Genomic DNA, 20,467 nt, shown 5'->3' on the forward strand with positions numbered 1-20,467 from the left:
TTCAATGTCACTTGCCAAGGACAAAACAAAGATGTTTCCCTCTCCAGAGAGGATCATTTTTCGGGATATGAATTTGTCAGCCACCCGAGGTAAGGCTGTGAGGTGAGGGCTGAGTAACGCCCAGCATGGCTTTCGGGCCTGGGCTTCTAATGAAAGACATTTAGAATGAGATTGCAGGAGCAACACCTCTTCAAATACTTGAAGTCTAATCTGTAAAAAGCAGGGGTGGGTTGGCTCTAAGACTGCTGGGTGCAGAGCACAGTGAGGGTCTGATGGAGCCGGAGCTCTACACTGGGGCCCCCCAGGAAGCCCATGGAGAATGGGGCACCGGTGATGACTTCCAACAGAGGAAAAAGGTCAAATACGTTACGTGCCACACAGGAGGCCTGACTGGCAGGGACGACTGTCGTGTATCATGTCACACACAGTTCATCAGGTAGTCCTTACTCAACCCTGGGACTTAAGATGACGGAGAGCAGCCCCATTTCCTTGTGAGCAAACACATTCAGAGAAGCCGGAACATTTGCCTCCAGTCACAGGGCTAATGACAACTCGGCACCCCTCCCACGTTTGGCTTTGGGCAGGAGCTCCGATGTCTGGATAAGGGGCTGTTTCACGGGACAGCAGCTGGCACCTCAGCCAGGTGTTAGCACGGAAATGATCCCATTAATGTCACTAACAACTAAACTGCATAATGCTGGATTCTAGGGAGAAAACAGCCAAAACTCAACCTGTATTTATTGAAAAGCAGTATTTTAAAAGAAAGCTTTCTATCTTCAGTTCTGAACTCTGGTCTTAAGAAATTATTTTGGCATTCTGGCACTGGGCAGTAGAAATGGTAGAAAAGGCAATTATAAACCAGTTATAACACATAGAAACCAGACAAAATTGTGCAGGCACCAAAAACACTCTGTTTGGAAATGTTTCCGTGGTTATAAATAGTCTAATTGTAATTTAAGGTTTTAATTTGTGATGCACTTTGGGAGAAAAGATGGACGGTTCTAGCTCCTAGAAACATGATTTAGTGGCACTGGGCACAAGCCACGTGCGAAAGGTAGTTCTACACTGTACTTTGGTGGGGCTGTTTATGAAAACTGAAGGCACAGTTAGTGAAAATAAATGTGCAGAACTACAGCTAAAAAAGGACTGAACTTTAATATCCTTTCCTGTCTCTGCAAAGAGGCAAGGGAATAGCAAAACAAGATTTGTCCAGGAAATCCCTGGACATGCAGGAAGGTGATGGCACCAGTGCCACCTGGACAGAGCACGGGCAGTCCACACTCCAAACCACATGGGGACCCGTGCCTTGACACCCTCCCACCTCCATTCTACCAGCAGGCTCATCCTGGGACTCAATCCATCCTCCACTGGTCCACTGGATGCCAGGACGTCCGTGGGTGCGGAATCCTTCCTAAACAGTAATTCTGATCTACCCCAGGTGGCCGGAGGACTCTCATGGTGGTTTGGGACGAGACTGGAAATAATTGTCAATTACAGCGATAAGCCTTAAAGAAGTTCCTGAAGCCAAACTATGTATCTGTCTTGTCCTTTGTTTCTTCCTGAATTGCTATGCATAAACCAGTCTATCAGCTGTCTAGGCACCATCTAGGGGGATTCTAGCTTAAGGTCCAAATGGAATACACAACAGTGAGACCTGAAAGAGTCACGAGGAATTGTCCCTGCCATGGAGAAGGTACAGAAGCAATGTGCTTTGTCCAAGGTAACTATCTGCCTCATTCACCTGGATGTCTGTTCTTATACAACTGGGTGCCCTCAATGTCAGGTACCAGGCACCAAAACTCCAACTTATCATCAAACTTCTAATTTATATCAAAGGCAACAAAAAGATACAATCAACTCACAGCAAACAGGAATGATAGATTAGGTGCAAACTCTCAATAAAATAACTTTATTTCTCCTGGAAGCCTCTGTATGCTGGGGTTGGAGGGGCAGGGCCAGCTCTGGGTTTGCAGCCCTGCCCTACCATGTACCAGCCATGCGCCCTTGTGTATTTACTTTGTGCCTCATCTTCTCCATCTGTATAATGGGGAAGAGATCACCCACCTCACAGGTTGTGATGGGAATAAATAAGGATACCATATCTGGCCCAAAGGGAACATTCAATCACATTAGCTATAAAAGCCCATGAAGGCACAACCCTATGTCATGTGACTATATTCCCAGTACCTGGCACATTGCAACTATTTGGTGAGTGCTTCCGACTGAGCAAATGAAAGTGAGACATGAGTGAAGAATGCAAAACTAGAGGTGAGAAGTCCAGCGGACAATAGTCTGGGGAAACAGTTTTTAACAAAGACTAAAAAGTTAAAACCAAGCTTGCGATTCTGCTTTCTCTTAGAGGCTCACTAGTTAAAATTTATTATTTCAATATACAAAAAAATGTGGTAGTAGAAAAATTAAACACACAAGTAATAAATGTGTTAAACTCCTCTCGAAAACTGTTTCCCTTTCGGCACTGAATGTTCAGTAACTGTGGCAAGCACTGCATGCCCCCCATTCCTGGAGTCAGAGTTTCCCAAAGATAAATACACACATAGTCTTGTCATAATACTTTTTTTATTACAATATCCAAAAAACTGAGTATGCAAGTTTAGGAGGTCTGAAGACCTTTCTTCAACTGTAGGAATGTGCCATCTCAAGACTGTATATTTAAACTATAAAGAAGTTCAAATGTAAAGAAAAAAGAAAATGTAATTTCTTCATAAACATTCTGTGTGTCTCTTACTACCAATCACATATTCTTTTGTAAACCCTGAAAAACTTCCCTGTAAAGCAAATTTTATATATATATATGTATATATGTATATATACATATATATATATATGGTGCGTGTGTGTGTGTGTGTGTGTGTGTGTGTGTAAAGTGTTGGTAACTCCCCTTCTCCAAAGATCAGCTGTTTTCCTTAATCATCTGCATTAGTGTCAACAAATGGCTACAGATACATATTACTTTGAGAATTAAATACATAATTATGAAATTTAAACAAGCCAAAGGGCAAGAGGAAAAAGCACTAGGCGGATGGCACATTTGGGGGTAAATTACCAAAACATCTGTCTTTCTGAGTCACCGGTCCCTCTTGCAGACTGGCCTTCAAGGAAATTCTTTCTTTATTGCAAGCACAGCCCCAAAGGCACTGGACAGCTTCCCCACTATCTGCCCTGGTGGTTCCAGGATTGCCACCAGCACACGCACTGACTCCCTGGTGAGTCTGGGAGCCAGGTAAGGGCAGAGGACACAGACAAGGGCTGCTGGCACTGGGCCCCTCGCCTGTGCTGCCTGGTATGCGAGAGCCCAGAGCACTCCTGAGACGCCACCTCTGAAGTGCGCTGCAGGTCCCTTGTCAACGGCAGCTTTGGTGCATCCCGACTGTGCCCAATGTCTTCTTACTGAGGGGTGCTGATAGCGTGAACAAGTTGAACAGACTAAGGCTGTTTCCAACTAAGAAGGAATAAAGTGAATAAACTTGCCCCTCTTCCACCTGCCGTCCTCTCAAACTGGCCAGGAGCCAGGTGGCCTTGAATGTGGAGTGAGGACCTAGGATGGCGAAGGGGAGGAAGATGGAAACAAACAACCTGGACAGAAAGATCAACCAGTAAAGGAAGCCAATAGGGGATGAGCCACTGGACAGAGTGGACCCTCTGCTGGACAGCCTGTGACTGACCACGTCTTCTTGGGGCCATCCGCTTGGCTCTGGGGAAGTGAGTGTGGCACCAAGGCCAGGAGGTGGCAGGGGCTGCAAGGAGGGCATCACGGAAGCGCTCGGACGAGGTAGAGCTTCTCCCCATGCTCGCTGGTGAAGATGGGGGCCTTTTTGTAGTGTTCCACCAACTCGTCCATGGTGTGAAACCGCCGCTGCCCGATGCAGTACACATTGTCCACAAGCTGCACCTTGAAATGCTTGTTCTTCCCTGATGCTTTGAGAGACACGGAGAAGTCACTGGGCTGGAGAGGAAAGAGAACACGCGTTACACCTGGGCCACAGAGAGGAGACTCGGGGACTCTGCCAGCCACCAGCAGAAGAGCTGGCGGGCCTGAGAGAGGAAACGCTTTACGCCGTAAGCCTCAACTGCATGACTGCTTACGGTCTGGAGAATTACCGCCTGAATCTTCCATGTATCCAAATTCAAACCGCCACACAGCTCAAGCGGCTGGGGCTGTTTTAATACCTGGTTAAGGATATTAACGAGAATGGTGCCTGATGTGCAGAAGGAAGGACCCGGAGACAGTCCGAGACTCTCCTGTTCTGGACTGAAGAAAAATTAAATTCTGCGTAGGACAGTTTCAATGTGGAATGGAGTTTAGAGATTTGAAAACTGGAGACTCGTTATGCAACGTATGACACCTGTGTTAAACTGGTTGCTGAAAAAACTTGAAGTTTTCATTTCCCAAGCTATTTTTGATAACCTGGGAATTTTTAAAGAGCGTTTGTATATAGGTGGTGGCTAGAAATTTCACTTTCCCTGACTGCCACTATTAGACGTTCAGCCATCAAAAATTTTCGAATTCTAAGCTACTTAAAAAGAAATATTTTAAAAGCAGGGAAAATTCTGGTCACATTAGAAACATGGTTTATAATATCCCAGAGGGGGCTGTACAATGGTTCAAGCAAAGATTTTATCGAGAAAGGTTTACATTTGTGCTTATGTCAGTGCAATACATAAGTACTTACATTTGAATATATTTTAGAAATATATTATTTTTATTAAAATTCGTCTTTTATCTCATTTATTGAAAAAATATGCAGGGAAATCACTGAATGAGGAATGTTCTTTGGGGAAAAAAAGTACTGATTAATTCAATAAACAATTATTTACTGGACCCGAACTGCACGCCAGACAGGCCGGGCGCCATCTATGCATACGGGTATGTATGCAGGCATAGTATGTGTGGCTCACAGCATGCGTGTACCACAGAAGTGACCATCCCACAGGGGAAACATAAATAAAAATGAAAAGGTCAATATACGTACAATTGCAAATCTTGGTAAGTTCTCTGAAGAGAAAGGAGAGACTACTGAGGCAGGGTAGGCAGTGCGGGTCAGGAAAGGCCTCTGAAGAAAGAGGAGTTGAGCCGAGCTGAGGAGGTGGGGTAAGTGGGAGGGTGCTGGGAACTGTGGATGGACATCCAGTGAAGAAAGGGAGGGAAGGTCCTGCCTCTTGTGAGGCACTATGTGGACAGCGGTGGCTGAGGGGGAGATGGAGGGATGCTGGCCTCCCTCAATGGCTTCTGAATAAAACCCAACCGCCCACCACAGCCCACCAGGGCTGTGTCACCTGGCCTCTGCCTACAGATCCAATCAATGAGACCAAAGTATGTTCCACCTTCTGTCCCACTTTCATACCTCTTCATGCTGTTCTTTGAGCCCCCCGGCCCCCTCCCCCTTGGTCCACCATTGCTGTAAGGTTCAGCTCAAAGGTTTAGTACTCTCGAGAAGCCTCCCCGTTCCTGAACCATGTCTCTTCCCCTACGTGGCCTACGGTGGAGCACAAAATTCACAGCCGTCCAGGGGCAGAACCAGTGGATTTCAGTCACTGCTCTGCAATGAATAATGTACACCTGTGTCCCATCCCTTTCGTTATGCATCACACCTGGTAGGGACACATATGGGAGCCTGATACATTTAACTGAATCCGTTTGCACCTGCCCAGTGCCCAGGGGTGTACTGCTGCTGACCACTCATCAGCCCCACCTCTGCTCTGCGTCCCTCCCCCAGGAACAAAATTAATAAGCATCTGGGCCATCATTTAGTACACCGAGTTTACGAACATTCGATTAAAAGTGTGCAAATCCTGAAAACAAGCGATAACTCCATATAAACTAATGACAACTCAAGGAAGTGGGTGTCTCAGAAAATCAACTCTGGGAAGGGCTGCTGGGCTCATCCACCAGTCACAGCTGTTACCATAAAAGAATCAAAGAGACAATTGTATTTATAGCTTGTATTCATGTGTCCATCTGCCCAAAACACACCCAATAAAAACAAACCTTGAGGTATGCGGGTGGAATGAAACTTCAGGAAGAGACAGGAAAGCTTACCTCTGCTTAGGCTGGGGTGATATATTATTTTCAGAATCATGGCCACTAGAGGGTTGAGGGGAGTGCGGGGGGAGGCCACAAATCTTGAAAATTATTTTCCCAGCTCCATCTCTTAGAAATAAATCATCATGAACCCTGATGTCATAGACGATCATCGATTAGCCTATCAACATAATACTCACAAAACGACATTCTAAGTAATCACTTGATTACACAGTTCTCAAATCATGACGATTTTCACAGGCCTGCATAGCAAGATGGATGCAGGCTGGCCTCAGTGTTCTCCGGATTACCATCCAAATTGGTTGCTGTGTGTGGTTCTGAAAACACACTGAAACAGGCACTGCCTGCAGGTACTCACACACGAGCAAGGCCTGCACCATCGGCGTCATCATCATCGTCACTATAGTTACGAGTGGATGAGGCGAACCACCCTGGCCAACCCCACCACACTCACGTCCGACAGTACACCCGAGTTGTGAACTGCTCAGCCTTCTCCCAAGGGCTTCCGGTGTTCCTTAAAGCAACTTTGCATTGCAAACTTCTATTCATTTTTATTAAGTATATCCATCCTGTGCCAGAAGTTTCTGCCTTCTTAGATCAAGACAGAGGGCAATGTGACTTTATAGCTCAGCGCCAGCCAGGACTGAGTGAGTTTTATAGTTCCTTTAATCAATTCGCAGCATGGTGGAGGCATACCAGGGGAGTGGGTCACAGTAAGTATATGACAGACCTAATTTTAATTAAGCCAAATGATCAACAGATGACTTTCTGGACAGGAAAATTTGCTTTTAATTTAAGCTCCTTAGTTTAACGTCATTGTGCGTCATGTGTATGTGCTATAGCAGTTAGAAGGGTGCAGCAGACAAGGTCATTTTTAACTTCACGGGCTCCTGAGCAGAAACCTTGACGTTAACGACACAGAATGCGCTAAGTTGATGCCGAGCAGGAGCGCTGAACATCTGAGGAATTCTCAATTCGACCCGAGTAGATTTCCCAGTCTGTACACTAAAATGCACATACACTAAAATGCATGGTTACATGTTTCCACTAAATAGCTCTTCCGCACGAAGCCTGGGGCTGACCCAGACCAGTGTTCCCCAAAGTGTGCTTCCAAGCCCAGCAGCACTGCCACCAGCAGCAGCTGAGACCGATGAGAAGGAGAAAACTGTCAGGCTCTGCCCCAGACCCACTGAACCAGAAACTCTGGGGTGTGGCGTGGCCACCTGTATCTTAACCCCGAGCAATACGTGTTTTCATGAGCCCTCCAGGGGATCCTGATACAGCTGGAGAACAGAAATGGGCCAACCACCAGCAGTGTTTTTGAATGTTTAGAGCCACAAGAAGAAGATATGAATGCAATTTATGGGCTAAGTGCCCCTGGAAAGAGGTGGTTCCATGGCCAACCTCACCCGCAGGCTGCAATGCCTTTCTGATTCTGAGTCCTGCACCAGACAGTCCTGATGGGGAACAGTGTGATGAACCAGGTGGGCCACTGCTGGAGAGAGTGTTCTAAGGTCTCTTCCCTTCAAATCACGCCAGTCCCCTGGGTCTGATGGCGATGGAGCTACTCCAGATCCTAAACAACTCTGCCTCCAGAGAGAGAACACGAGGCAGGGGGTAAACCTGGAGAGGGCAATCATAGTCTTGTTCACATCTGCCGTGGTCTTTCTAGGAGTGGCTTTCTCAAACAGACTTAGGGGAGTGGGATGAAAAAGGACCATGCCACTCTCACCTCAACTAGTATCAATGTACTGATATGGAGACTCAGAACTCTAAATGTCAGCTCGTCAAAGAACCTTACCATGTTTCTGTTGGAATGTCTACACCGAGAAAGAGGACCAAAATAAACACCAGCCCAGCCTTCCCTCTCCACACAGGTTTTGGTTTCGGGCAGTTATTGATCTGAGGACATAGGCCCCTCTGAGGCAGTTAACATGAGCTTTCTACACTGGGGCACAGAGCTGATGCCTGTCAAGTGTCTCTCCTTGGGAGGACACAGTGCCACCGTGATTTGAAGTGGAAAGAGCAGTACATGTGGGAACTCTGCACGGCTGGTGGGAAGACAAGCCATTGCCACCACTTTGTTAAAGAGCTTTTGCATTACTGAGAAGGTGGAAGACAGGCATTCTCAAGAACTCAGCAATGTCACCCCAGGAGCATGTTCTAGAGATGCACGTGCACATGTGTGCCAGGGCACACGCGTAAGAACGTCCAAACAGGATTATTCAGTCACCCGAGGTGCAAACACTCATGTCCACTAACGGAGAATGGATAGATAGATGAGGTGCATACTGCAAAAGCAATGAAATTGATGTATCAACGTGGATTAAAAAATCTCACAAACAGCGCAGACCGAAAGAAGAATAGTTCTACCATCCACAGATTTCCAAAGCACATAAAACAAAAACGTACTGTTTAGAAATACATACATAGCTTTAAAACAGTAGAGAAAAGGATTACCACAAAATTACCACAAAAATAAACTGGGAGGTGCAATCAGGAAGCTGATTCGGGTGTGGGGAGTAGCATCTATTGTGCCAGCACTGTTCTATTCTTGACCTTGACCTGTAGCCTATTTCTTGACCTTCTGGACCTGGGTTAAACAAGTACTTTTAAAATGAAATTTTCTCTGTGTTATGTCACAATAAAAATGTGTTTTTTTGTTGTTGTTATGTTTTTTTTTTAAGGAGGGCACAGCTCACAGTGGCTCATATAGGGATCGAACCGGCAACCTTTGTGTTATTAGCACCATGTTCTAACCAACTGAGATAACTGGCCACCCCATAATAAAAATGTTTTAAAGGTGCTGAACTTGAAGCTAGACGTGGCTCGGTGATTCCCTAGTCACATGGCACTGCCATTCAGCACTTCAGATATTGCTTCCACCCTCTTACCTACTACCTCTCCTCCTCCCTATCCACTCTTTCAGGACACCAATTACAGGCATTTTAAACCTTTCACTTGGTCCTGTCAATTTTGTCAGTTCAGGCTACTATAACAGAATACCATGAACTGGGTGGTTTAAAAACAACAGCAATTTCTCACAGTTCTGGAGGCTGAGAAGTCCAAGATCAAGCCACCGGCAGATTTGGTGTCTGGTGAGGATCTGCTTCCTGGCTCATAGATAGCCAACTTCTTGCTGTGTCCTTACATGGCAGAAGGGGCACGAGAGCTCTCTTGGGTCTCTTTTATAAGGGCACTAATCCCACTCATGAGGCTCCACCCACCTAACGCCATCACATTGGGGACTGGGTCTTAGCACATGAATCCGGGTAGGTGGCACAAACATTCAGTCCATAGCAAAATCTCTTATGCTCTTTTCTTTATTTTCTATCCTCTTACCTTTTTTGTGTATCCAAAAATCTCTTTTCTTTTGAGCTAGCTTCCCATTTACTAATTCTTTTTTCAGCTGTGTTTAATCTGCTATAACTAATGAGGTCTTAATTTCAGTTATTGTATTTTTTTTCAGTCCTGTAATTCTCACTTGGTTCATTTTTATTACTACTTCCAATTAATTATCTGATTAAGTTCATCTTGCTGACTTCTTGAACCTATTAATCCATATGCCTTATAAACTGCATTTAAAACTCAAAATCTGGACTTCTGTGTGTCTCTTCTGATTGTCTTTTCCCCCGCTTTGTTTTCCGCCATTTAGTCTCGTGTTTTGGTAATTTTTCTTTGAATGCTACGTGTTGTGTATGAAAAAAATCAAAGGAAACTTTGAGGTTCTCAGTGGAGTCACTGTCTTCTAGAGAGGGTTTGCTTTTGCTTCTGTGCTCAGGGTGGGGCTCAGGCAGGGCACCTTAATCCAATGGGGACCAGACAGCCACCTGCTTATAGTCTGCTTTATTTCCAGCTTGCCTCTGCTCCTAGTATACACACTTTTGGGGGTCCATACTAAAGGCCTCAATCTTTTCCTGGGGCCTTGCCTCTTTGGGGGCCCTGACCTCCAGTTTTTGCCTCCATCACTGTGGACTACTGAAATACTACTTGTTTGTTGCTTTTAGTTTGTTTCAATATTTTGTCCTGCCTTGCTAGCTGTTTTCAGAGGAAGTGCTAGTTCACCATTAGCAGAAGTGGAAATTGGTCATGTGACATTGGGCAAGCCATAACTTGTCCAGATTCCAGTTCTCTATTTGAGTTAAATGACTGAGGAGCAGGAGAGTGGTGGTGTTACTGGCTCTGGAACCAGGCTGCCTGGGTCCTGGCTTCTTTACTCACTAGCTTTGATACCTTGGACAAACTTCCCAATAGCATTCTGTTTCAATCTTCACAACTGCAAAATAGAGATTAATTTCTGAAATTGGAAAGAGATGGGGACAGTTTAATAAACTACCGTAATGTCAGAAGTACATCTTTGGGGAATATTACATAAACAAGGTCATTGAGTGGCCCCTCTTTAAGTTTCTTTTATGAAACTTTATGAAGACAGCAATCGCATCGCCTCAATATTTAAAAAGATCTCTTTCCATTAAAATCTCTAGAAAATATATACTTTCCAAACTAACTAGAAGAGGTTCACATCCTTTGGCAGAAGCACATTTTACTTCACTCATGATCACCCTGTCACCATTAGTTGTTTACATTTGTCTCTCCTATTGGGCTCTAAGCTTCTTGAGGGACAGGCTCATTTGCGTGTCATTGTTACATATCCAGGAGAAAAGCCAGGTCTGACAGACAACAAGAAGTGGTGATGGCTGGTGAACTCACGGGCAGAGGCATGACTGAGGCGGTCGATAGCCCTCTGTCTGCCACCGTATTTGGAGGCCTCCTCCTGATTTTCAGCAGAGGGAAAGGGACATTACCAATATGATAGCTATTTGCTTGTGCTCTCTTTAAACGACAACACAAAATGGTAAAGCAGGTCTCTTGAATTTTAATTTTCACTTCCCACTGTCGCCTTTCTCCTTCTAGTCCTGTTTTCTATACGGGGTATTGTACTATTTGTCTACTGCTGAGTAACACATCACTGCAAAACTCAGTGGCTTGAACAACAAACACGTACAATTACAGTTTCTGTGGCTCAGGAATTTGGAAGTGCCTTAAACCTTGAGCTGGAACCATCCAACTCCTCTCGGCTGCAGTCACGACATGGGCTAGGGCTGCCGTCATCTAAAGGCTCAGCTGGGGCTACAGGATCTGCTTCTAAGTTGGTTTGCTCAGGTGGCCCACTTGGGCCTCTGTTCCTAGTCTGCTGGGCCCCTCCGTGGGGCTGCTGGAGGGTCTTCACCACATGGCAGCGGCCCCCCCAGATCAAGTGATCCAAGAGAGAGCAAAGCCACGTGCCATTTGGATCCAGTCTTGGAAGTCAGCGCTCATGACTTCGACTCATCAGTCGTGAGTCACCAAGTACAAGCCCTGCTGATGGGGAGGCGACAAGGCTCCACGCTTTGAAGGGGGTGGTATCAAAGAACTTGTGGGTATTGATTTCAGCCATTGAAGGAACCACTCTTGCTAAAACTTTCTTTACTTGGACAAAAATCTAACTAGATTCAGTCCTGTACCGTCTTTTCAGTTTCAAAACATCTGCCTTCTATTCCCCCCACCCCATACCCCCTTCAATTCTTATCTCTGTTCTTCCTCCTGCTATCCAAATTTGTCTGTGTTTCCCTTCTCCAAACACTGTACTTATTCGGTATAATTTCTATTTGCTGAATACTGTGCTAATTTTTCAAATCTTCTAACATCAGATCACTTCTTCCTGCTATCTCCTTCTCTCTGATTCTTCTTCTTAGGAATGACTTCTAGTCTCATAGTTTTTATTATATTATCATTATTTTGTTAGGTTGAGGTCCCCTATTTGAATACAATCCCTGAAAGTACAGGAACCTGATTTAACTCCACATTTGCACACGGGGACCAGATGCACTGACTTAACTCCAACTCTGACCGTCTCTCCCACTATGCATTCTTGGTAATTCTTACCTCTCACTCACCTCACAAGTGAGTACTTTTAGAAAAGAAAAACAAAGAATATCCTTTTGATACTATGTATTTTTATAAAACAGATGCCCTGGTCAAATATTTCTCTTGTTTATGGGAAAAAAAAGGATGCCAAGAACAGTATGTAATATCCTCCATTTCTTCCTCCATCCATCCCTGATAGGTTAAGTATTAATATGATTTTCTTCTAAGCACATAGCTGTGAAGAAATAACAGGGGAGGGAGGGAACTTGCTCCCAGGCACTCCTGATCCTTTAATAACCTTAAAACTTCTACTTTTACTTTAGATTTTACGGAAAGATGAGAATAGAAATTCCCTTTATGTGGTTCACCAAGCCTCACAGGTGAACTCTGCACCCATTTTTGTTCACGCTGCTCTTCCAGCATCAATTTATATGTATATTTAACAATCTATCCCCAAAGAGAGGTCACCTTATTGGTTTCTCATCAAAAACTGTATCATTCTTTCCTTTCAGTTTGGTAAATGGATATTTTTCTGTCTTTGTTACTTCTTTAAGAAAGGCACTTTTTTTTTTGTCCATAGTAGTATTTCCTTCACCTATACAATTTGAGAAACCAACAGGTTAGGGGCAAATTGTATTCCACTAATCAATAGTGTCTCTGTTCTTATCTCAGAAAAGCCACCTTTGAGTTGTATCACTCTATTAGATCACCTTCTCTAATTGTCAATATTGCCTTCTTTTAATCAAAATAGACGACTTATGCCACTTGCTGTGAATTGATACTTTTCTCTTTGTTTTCACTTCAGATTATCTTTTCACCAGCATTTCCTGTTTTCCTATAAATGTAACTCGGAAATATTTACTCCATAGGTCTAACGCCAATGCACAAGTGACATGATCAAATGTTATCATTCTCATCAGCGTTTGAGGCAAACTTGTTTATGTAAAGGAAGAAAAATCAATCATCAACCGCAGAACAGCCCTCAAAGATCTACCTAATCTTTAAATCACACTGTTTACTGCCTATTTCCAAGTTAGTAGGTGAGTGCGTGTTTATCTTTCCCTGCCTCCCAAAATGTATTTCCTAAAGTTCAATGTAAATACCTCAGAGGAGAGACTTTTAGAATATTGACCTTGTCATTCTTTGTCTTTTCACCATGTCAGGCCTGGTGTCACTGATCAATAATGATATTCAATTCAGAATTTTACCATATAACACAGCGCTGTTCAAATGCCACATTTTAGTGGTTCTCCAATTTGAGCATCAGAATCACTCCGAGGACTTGTTCAAACCGAGGGCAGGGCTCTGCCCCAGAGATTCAGCTTCAGCAGGCCTGGGGGGGGGCCTGATAATCTGCCTTTCTAGTCGCAAGTTCTCTGGTGACGCTGATGCTGCTGGTCCAGGAACCGCACTAAGAATTAAGGCCACGGAGGCTGAAGAAAAGTGTGCATGCGTGTTCCCCCATTTGTTTGCAGAACCGCCTATGTTTCATTGTGCTGTATTTCCAGTGGCTACGATATAGTAGGAACTTTCAAAAGGGTGAAACAGAATGTAGTAAGGAAGGAGGGGGTGAGCAGGCCAGTGTGCATACAATTCCACGACTGGGTACTGCCCACCGACCTCACTTAATAAAGAACTATGTTCTGTGTTTAAACTCTGTGGGGGTAACTCTATTACTCTCTGCTACCCTTGCCATGCTATTGAGGCCACGTTAAGGAACTACTTAGTAACAGTACAATGAAAACATCACCCAACAGCAAAAGATGAAGCTGAGATGAAAAGATTACGTGCTGATGCAAATCAAAGCCACAATGAGATCTAACACTTTGCACACATTAGGATGATTACTTTGAAAACTAAAAAAAGAAAACAGAAAACAACAAGTGCTGGTGAGGATGTGGAGAAACTGGGACCTTTGTGCACTGCCATTGGCAATGTAAAATGGCACAGCCGCTGTGGAATACAGATGGCAATTCCTCAAAAAATTAAACAATAAATTACTATATGATCCAGCAACTCCACTTCTGGATACATGTCTGAAAGAACTAAAGGCAGGGCCTTAGACAGATATTTGTACACCCACGTTCATAGGAGCATTATTAAAAATAGCCCAAATGTGGAAGCAACTCAAGTGCCATCAATGAAAGAGTGGATAAACAACATGTGGTCTATACATACAATGGATTATCGTTCAGCCTTAAAAAGGGGTCAAATTCTAACACCAGTTACAATATGGATGAACCTTGAGGACATTATGCTACATGAAATTAAGTCAGACACCAAAGGACAAATACTATCTGATCCCACCGATGTGAGGTACTTAGAGTAGTCAAATTCATAGAGACAGAAAGTAGAAAGTTGCCAAGGCCTGGGGAAAAAGGAAAACGGAAAACGGGAGTTAGTATTTAATGGGTATACAGTTCCAATCAGGGCAAATGAAAAATTTATAGAGATAAATGGTGGTGATAGTTGTATAACAATGTGAAGGTACTTAATGCCACTGAACTTATACTTAAAAATGGTTAAAATGGCACATTTTATGTTATATATATTTTGCCACAATAAAATAACTTTTTAAAAAAGTTTGTGTTAGTCTGAAAAGATCTGTGAAATTCTGGTGGAAAGATCAGAATCATGATATAGGAAATAAGATATCAGGATGGGTGAGGACACCTGCTCTTCCTGCCATGGAAGCCAACTTCCGGCAGGAGTCAGGGCAGCAGGGGATGGGGGGGGGCGGGGGGGGGGGCGGGGCAAAGCTCCAGTACAGCGCCTCCTAGTGAGTGCGCAGTGGTGGTACAAAAGAACTCATTTTCTTCAGATACCTGCCACACCTGGCTTTTCCTGGCAGGCACTGTGGCAGCTGGAAAGAGCTCAGATGGTTCCTGAACCAAAAATGTCTGCTCCTCTCTGGCCGGGGGTCAGGCAACAACACTCCCTGAACTTTACATTCTTCTATGAACCACTTTTCTTCTTGACCTTCCCAAAATGCTACAATGACACTGACTGGCTCTGGCCAGTACACCTGCTGGGCCTCCTATAATATTGGAATATTGGTAGCATGAGTAAGATACCTTAGAAACCTTATCTCTGTTGGACAAGTGCTTTCCTTGCGTACATCCCGAGACCAACATGCAAACATGTCTTGCAGACTTCCTTCTATAAGTTGTAAAGCAACTGTTTTCTAAGGACACGTGGTAAGACCCCTGGCAGGGGTCTAGGGCCCTCCATTTAGGAGAGAAGAGATGTGAGCTTGCCTCCCAAGTGCTTGACTACATACAAGAAATGTTTACCAAGTGTCAACCAGAGCCGAATTTAAACATTCCTGCATCCGTTCACTCCACTGTCTTGAAGGCTAGAAATGACAATGGTACTCTCTTCACCAGCTCAGAAAAAAAAAACAGCAGAAAACACCAGTGTGTGTGTGTGTGTGTTGTTAAAAACAAAACACTTAAAAAAACAGTTCAAAGAAATCCTAACAATTTCTATGACATTCCCTCATTGCCAATTTAGTGGAGGGATCACCAGATTACTGGGAGCTAAGTCTAACTTTTATCTCTTCTATAAACCAAACCGAGGTCTCAACCTAGAAAACAAACATAGTCACGGTTGTTTCTATAGCCACAGCAAAAAGGAAATCAAGGAGAGTACAAAAACAAAAAAGCAGAAGGTTTACATGCGTGCAACATGTATTAGCCATGTAAGCCTGTCTCCTACGTTAACTGCTAAAAACTGTTTGACCCAGTTTTTAAACATTTCCATTACAGCTTTAAGTATTTTTTGGGAAAAATATTTCTAACGGGTACTATCAATTTTACATGAGAGCAATATAAAACATTTAGATAAAAGGTAGCTGGTGATCTAAGGGATATTTATGGAAATATTTCTGAATACTGTTATGGACAGATTATTGACTTTGATATACCGAGAGTGCCAAAAAAATGTATACAAGCGGACACTTTGGTCAGTGTTGCTCAAGCAATAGTTCGCTGTAATCAGAAGTGTCTGGATCTGATGGTATCTACTTTGAGCACCTCTTGTAATTGCAGAAGTCAAACGTGACTTGTATTTATCTTGTGTTATCAGTATATACTGAGTATTACAATTTTAATACAGTTTTCCTTTCTTAAAATGTGTACACTTTTTTTTGGCACCCTCTGTATTTTCTTTTGAGTTTGAAACAGTTGTTCTTCAGTTGCCTGTGGTTATCGGACAAACATTTCTCTCCCCCATTATGTCTACAGGCCTGAAGACAGGGTGTCTTGACCCCCACGTGGTAGCAGTATAAGCTAGAGGCCACGGTGACCAACCCCACTAGTGCGTTAGCACAGCCCCAGGTGGAGAGTGGACCTGGGACTCCTAGCACTCCGCTCCGGTTGGCTGCTGGCTCCCACACCGAATCTATATGCACATTCTGGAGAGTTCATTCATCAGTTAATGTGAAGAATATTTCTTAGAGTTGCACTGAGGAGCCAGGGATTCAAGGACCAACATGATGACACAACATGCACTCTCCCCACTGATCTGGTCTTTCATGGGGGTAGCCTGACCACGTTCAGAGGTGATCACACTTGAGCATAAATAAATGACCTCTGTGTGACCTAGGAGCACACGGGAACGAGCACGTGGCCCAGGCTGCGGGTCAGGGAAGGCTTCCCAGAAGCAAAGGTGGGTAGAATGAGACTGGAAGAATGTGTGTACGATAGATTGGTGGGGCTGAGGTGGAGCGGGGGAGGGGAGCTGTACTCTAGACTTTTCTAGACCTGTGTGAAGGTGTGGAGGAAGAAAGAGCCCAGTCTAAGACGCTGACAGCAGGTACACAGGTCTAAGGAGGGAGAGGGCGATGAACACTGCGACCTGGAGAGATGCAAGGAGCCACCAACAGAGAAACCACTGAGCTACTATTGACGAGACAACGGGACGAGCCAGCCACCTGCAGCTTCACCAGCACAGTGCGATGGCCAAGCCGCTCTGCTACGCTGTACCTGCCTCATCGACATGTCATGAGTTAGCTGAGTTTTAGGTAACAGACTGCTCTCTGTTCTGCTTTCTACATTGATCTCCCTGCCCCCCGGAATGGATTTAGTACAACAGGTATCCTCAGTTTTTCAAAAGTTCATGTTACACAACTTCACTTTATGAAAGACCTCTACCGGTACCTGTTTTCAGTAACTGAAAGAAAACCAAAGAGGATTTTCACTTTTATGAAAAAAAGCGCAAACAGTGTCTAGTGTCTATTCTGCAACGAGCATTATAAAGACAGCAGCGCCCTGAGCAACCAGAGTGGCCTCGCCAAGTCACTTCCCAGAACCACACTCAGCATCTCAGCATCCAGCCCCCGAGCTCTGAGCTGTGTCTGGGAGAATCCAGGCTGTATCTCCATGTGCATTCCTTAGCAAGCTGTGTCCTAGGGGGCCAGAAAAGCCTCAGAGAGCTTGGAAGGGTGTTGCTTAGCGTAAAATTGGGACGGAAGTGTTTCGATTGAAGTGAATGAAGTCAAGACACTGTGCGTCCACTGCACTTGCCTGCGTCTACCATTCGTACTGTTTACACACAGAGACAAAGCATCTCGAAAGCTGTTGCCAGTACTGTTGGTTCTGCTAGTATCAAAGTGGTCTGTCTCTTCTAGTCAGCATCCAGTCATGGGTAAAATGGAAAGTCTACTGCTTGTGTGGACTGGTGGGTGTACAAAGCGTGGTGTTCTGTTATCCTACACTTAAGGAGAAATCGGTCACTCTTTTTAATAAGTGAAACTACACTGTCCATACGTTATTTCTACTTTACGTAGGCAGTGTATTTATCATATAATTCCTGCTTGTACCATTTGTTAGTGTTATTTTAGGTTTTATGTGTTATTTGGTAGGTTATTTTTTGGGTCTGGGAATGCTCAATAACTTTTCCATATAAATTTATGATCATTGCTTCTTTGCTTTACGCCATTTCGGCTTACAAAAGGCTTAGCTCTACATTCGGATAGCAATGAAAACCTGTATTTACTTTCTTTTACTTACAAGATAGCAGCAAATGAACTCTACCCAAAGCCCTTCATGATAAGTGATGGCTTTGAGGCCGAAGTTCCAAGATTCTCAAGTGCCTCTGTAGTACTGAAAGGGCAGTTATTTTTTGCCACTAGTTACACTTGATTTTATCGACAGGCTGTGATATAACACAGGTGCTCCACGGCAAGCTTGCACTTAACTGGGAAGAACCAGGGGCCACCCTTTCAATGAGACAAGGGCACCATTTAGAAGTCCTCCTTGGGACCCGAAAGAAATTACAAATAGCATCCTGAACAGGTTTGCATGTGACTCATTATATTTTAAGAACTACCTTTAAATAAGACTCTTCTCTTTTTTTCACAGGTCCCAGTAGATGGTGTAGGGTTTTTGTTTGTTTGATTTTAAAGGCAAGTATTGAGGAACTAGCCAGGGCGAAGAGGCTGGAGCCACTGAATCAGGAAACGACACCGCTGATGAGCAGTGAACTCATAGGCAATGGTCCACACTGAATGACCTTTTAGGTCCTTCCAGTGTTAAGAATTAGATATGCTTCAATTTAGAAATATTATCAAAATCTGGGCTTAAAACTTCCATTAGGCATGGAGCAACAAACCTGACCATTACAAATAACTTAGTTTTGCAACTGGAAAGATGCTCACCATCATCTACCCTTTTTCTTAACATTAACCCATTTATGAGGAAACTTCTAGAAATCATGGTGCCCAACCACGGATTTAGGAACCTGTGAGCACATCATGGCAGGAAGAGACTCACTCCATTTGCCCCATCTTCTGGGCTGCCTCACTCTGCTAACAACTGAACTCTCCTATTCTCTACCAGAAACAGAGGAAGACAGCTAGTTTGTTACCAAACTCTAAATAGCTAAAAAATAAATGAAAAGAAAACACTTTGTGAGATGAACTCCACTCAACAAACACTAACAGTTCTACATAAATGGAAACGACGATAATTATAATTTCCACCATTAAGCATGCTTGTAATTCTTGGAAATGTAATATTCTGCAGATATAGAGTTTAAATAACTGCTGTTAACATGTGTAAAACCATTACGATTACATAATCGGGACCAGGGATTTTCCAAGTGTGGTCCCTAGATCAGCAGCATCAGCATCATTGGGGAATGTGCTGGAAAGGCAAATTCTCGGGCCCAGACCTCCTGAATCAGGAACTTTGCAAGTGGGACCCAAGAATCTCTATTTTATTAAGCCCTCAAGGAAATTCTGATGCACTTTACAGTTTGACCATCACTGATCTAAAGAGACAGAATGAAAAAATTTCCTGAAAACGGAGTTTAGGTTACAAATTATGATTTCTATAAGAAATATAATTTGAAAATTATAGCAAGGAACTATGCTAATATTTTATTCTGTTCCTTCCAGATCACATAATTTTAATCGGTTAACAAAATGTGCAAGGAATGAAACACACAACTATTAGTGTGAAAACTATATGCATTAAATATCTTTGGCACACTCTATCAGAAACAATGTGTTGTATAACAAACATTTTGTATCTAAATACAACTGTGGGACATACATATGGGGAAAAGGTGATGTCTTTGGACTCTAAAGTCTTACAGAGGAAAATGGCTTCCTAAACTGCAGGCTGATGCTACACAGCCAGCCATCTTTTACAGATCTTATCCTCATAGTAACCTATCACTTTCTGAATAACCTTTTCAAAAATGGGGGACGTACCAACTGAAAAAATAAAATGCTAACAACTTACACAGTTTGCCAGAATTCTAGTTACTGGTTATTCTTAATTGTAAGTACAGCCTTCTAACCATACCCATGGAATAGGTGTGGACAGATATAAAAAGATTATGATGAGCATACAGAGGGCTGGTAGGAATTTTCTAGGTTTAATGAGCTATGGATTAGCAGGTGGAGATACGATAATTAAATATGGAGAATAAGAAATGATTTGTTTGTTTGTTTGTTTTTAGCTGTTAAGGATACATGACAATTACAGATGAGCTAGGAGAGCAAGAGAGGAAGAGAGAGAAGATGGAAGAAAGAAGTTGGGACTGAGATTCCGGACATGAAGATGCATCTAAGGCACGATCTTTTGCTTGGTTCATTCATTCACTGATAGCAGATACCTCTGAAATAGCCAGCATTTCACTGACAATGCATATCACAGGATGTGGCAATGTTTTTGTTTGTTTTTCCAAAATATGCACATCTCTCCCCTAAAAGCACAGACTTCCTAGAACTCAGAGTTTTCTCTATTTTCATTCTTCAAAACAGAAATATATTAAATATTTTTAAATGCAAATACCGGCAAGAAAAAGTGTAGCTTATTTATATTGGAATCACTCACGGTATCTTTAAAAATGACATACACCTTGAAGACGCACTCTAAAAAGGCTTGTTTAGAAGTCAGGTGTCCTATGGTAACCTCAATCAAAGGGAAGTCCCAGGACCAAAGAAAAAGGAAATTAAATGAAGACGCAGGTGCGTCCCATGCAGGAATG

The 20,467-nt window shown here is 43.5% G+C and overlaps 1 protein-coding gene across 5 annotated transcripts in view; it reads right to left on the reverse strand.

Moving 5' to 3' along the window:
• Positions 1 to 2,558: 2,558 nt before the first annotated feature.
• NCK2 (NCK adaptor protein 2) overlaps positions 2,559 to 20,467 on the reverse strand; it is a 139,293-nt gene continuing 121,384 nt past the window's right edge. For all 5 annotated transcript variants that reach the window (XM_074332487.1, XM_074332484.1, XM_074332486.1 and 2 more), the window contains one exon: positions 2,559 to 3,964. In XM_074332487.1, the coding sequence (XP_074188588.1) occupies positions 3,770 to 3,964 (195 nt within the window). In that variant the 3' untranslated portion in view covers positions 2,559 to 3,769. The remainder of the gene's footprint in view (positions 3,965 to 20,467) is intronic.

The sequence above is a fragment of the Rhinolophus sinicus genome, linkage group LG05, assembly GCF_036562045.2.
Source record: "Rhinolophus sinicus isolate RSC01 linkage group LG05, ASM3656204v1, whole genome shotgun sequence".
Taxonomy (NCBI): domain Eukaryota; kingdom Metazoa; phylum Chordata; class Mammalia; order Chiroptera; family Rhinolophidae; genus Rhinolophus; species Rhinolophus sinicus.